Below are 2,296 nucleotides of genomic sequence, written 5' to 3' on the forward strand. Positions count from 1 at the left end.
TTTTCTCATTTCTGCAGCAATTTGGAAGACTCTTCCGGTCTCCCACATTGTCCGGACATTCCATGTACCTATAAGAATTGTTGCTCTGGTTGTAAGAAGGTGCATCGGCCTCATGACTTCCGAATGAACTCGGCTTTCATCATGAGACGTCATAATTATTCCTTCAACTCCCAGGGCAGAGTTTAAATGGTTTGAATGATTTTTTCTGGTTAGCGTTTTTTTAGCGAGTTGATTTTCTACGGGATGGGGTCGCTAACCCCATGCCCAACCCTCCTCCTTTACCCGGGCTTGGGACCGGCAGCAACCCCCAGAGGAGCTACAGGCGGAGTTTATAATCGTACTATTGTCTTTTTTTTATCGATTGCTAACTGTTACTGAACAACGAGATCTGACGTTTTGTACTTTGAACTTCCAAAATCAACAAACCACCGTGATAAATCTTCATCCGGAGGTTCATTCCTAAGAGTAAAATAAATACGAAATATAAAAAAATAAAAAAATGCTACTTACATAAATCTTAAAGCTTTTTCTTCACCGACAACACCGAAAAATGGTGTTGCATATGTGATAAGCCAATCTTTTATTAGACCATCACAATCAAAATATGGTTGTGTCCAATAACCTTCTTCATAATGTGGTACACGATAATAGATGGGAAATGTGAAATAACGTTGTATTTGACTACCATTCACATCACTTCTTATATATGGTTTCGATGTAATTCGTTCTAAGCTCTGACGGCTTGATGCCCATCTTGACTGAGGAATGAAATTCAAATTTAAATACCTTTTTTTAAAAATTTGATCATATCATTTTACTTCATAAAGAAATGTATTATGTTTGAATATTATTGCAGAAAGCATCAGTAATCCAAACATTTAGCTTGTTCTGACATTTATAGACAATAACATCCAAGATACCCATCGAAAATTTCAAGAAAATTGTAGAAAATGCTAGTACTCTAAAGTCTGTCTCGTCGAGCAATGAAGGTTAAGACACAGTTCTTTTAATGATCCTAAAGCTAATTAGATTTGATTTAAAATCTGTAGGAAGATAAACTCATTGTTACCAGAATGGAGGTTTGTGGAGATGTTAGTAACGTTTTTGATGGATGAATTCATGAGCTGATATAATCTTGATCACCATTGAAAGCCTGCAAGCATTGTACGACAACTTCTTCCTAGTACGGGACTCCTCAGCACCGTCCATCCACTATTCTATACGTGGGATTAAAACCTAGGAGCTTTGGTTTTGCGTGCGAACGCTTAACCCCTAGACCACTGAGCCGATATCCAACGGTGTGAATTTCTACCTCTAATCGATCCATGATCTTGAGTAACCTTTCATCCATTGTTTGAAGTGGATAACTGTCTCCACCCGACACAGATTGAACTCCATTTTTATTATTTTCGAGCATTTTTGACACTCATTACACCTAAAGTAATCACATGGTCAGTTTCGAATGTTATATTTCCATATTTTTTAACCTAACTACTTCATGTGCTAATGATGAAATAGTTTCATGGATGTCCGTTGAAATCTCCACTGGAAACCTATAATTTCTCGAATTAATAATATCAGAAATAAAGCAATTATTCTTCGATAACATTCACAAAGAATTGCAGTATATAATAAAAACGATCTGTTAGATTGTACCTGGACGTCAGTGGAAAAAAATCACGTCAATGTGATTAAAATCAATATTTAAACAAATCTATAATCTTGAGATTTTTGAATACAATGTACTAAGAAACTAGAAACGTTAATGAAACAACTATCTGATAATCTCAATAGTTGAGATAACGATTCAATTGGAGCTAGACCACCATGGAGAACCTGGAAGCACTAGATGCCGGCTCAGTGGTCTATCGGTTAAGTGTTCTGGCGCGAGACTAGTAGGTCCTGGGTTCGAATCTCGCGAGGAGGGATCGTGGATACACACTGCTGAGGAGTCTCACGAAAGGACGAAACAACCATCCAGTGCTTCCAGGTTTTCCATGATGGTCCAGCTTCAATCGAATGATGATCTCAACTATTGAAATTACTATAGTATCCACGAAAACCCCTTTCTGATATCTGATAATCCTTAGATTTCATTGATTTCACAATAAATATGTCGATTTGTAAACCTTTTTTAGTAGAATAAATCACTTTCTCAGAATTCTTTCAAGTTCTTATTCATTTTTAATCGGCATATATTCAAATGAGGTAATTTCTTTAAATTAAATTTTAATATCAGAAGGGGTTTTGTGGAGATTTAGTATTTTTCATAGTTGAAAGCGTGAGTCAATTGAAG

General features: G+C 36.3%; 1 protein-coding gene across 1 annotated transcript in view; it reads right to left on the minus strand.

The window, feature by feature from the left end:
• Positions 1 to 2,296, minus strand: part of Smp_149390 (fras1 related extracellular matrix protein) — a gene marked incomplete at its 3' end in the record, with an annotated part of 120,105 nt that overhangs the window by 91,553 nt on the left and 26,256 nt on the right. The window contains exon 9 of the mRNA XM_018798349.1: positions 511 to 758. Within this exon, the coding sequence (XP_018653300.1) occupies positions 511 to 758 (248 nt within the window). The remainder of the gene's footprint in view (positions 1 to 510; positions 759 to 2,296) is intronic.

Source organism: Schistosoma mansoni, chromosome 6 (genome assembly GCF_000237925.1).
Source record: "Schistosoma mansoni strain Puerto Rico chromosome 6, complete genome".
NCBI classification, from domain to species: Eukaryota; Metazoa; Platyhelminthes; class Trematoda; order Strigeidida; family Schistosomatidae; genus Schistosoma; species Schistosoma mansoni.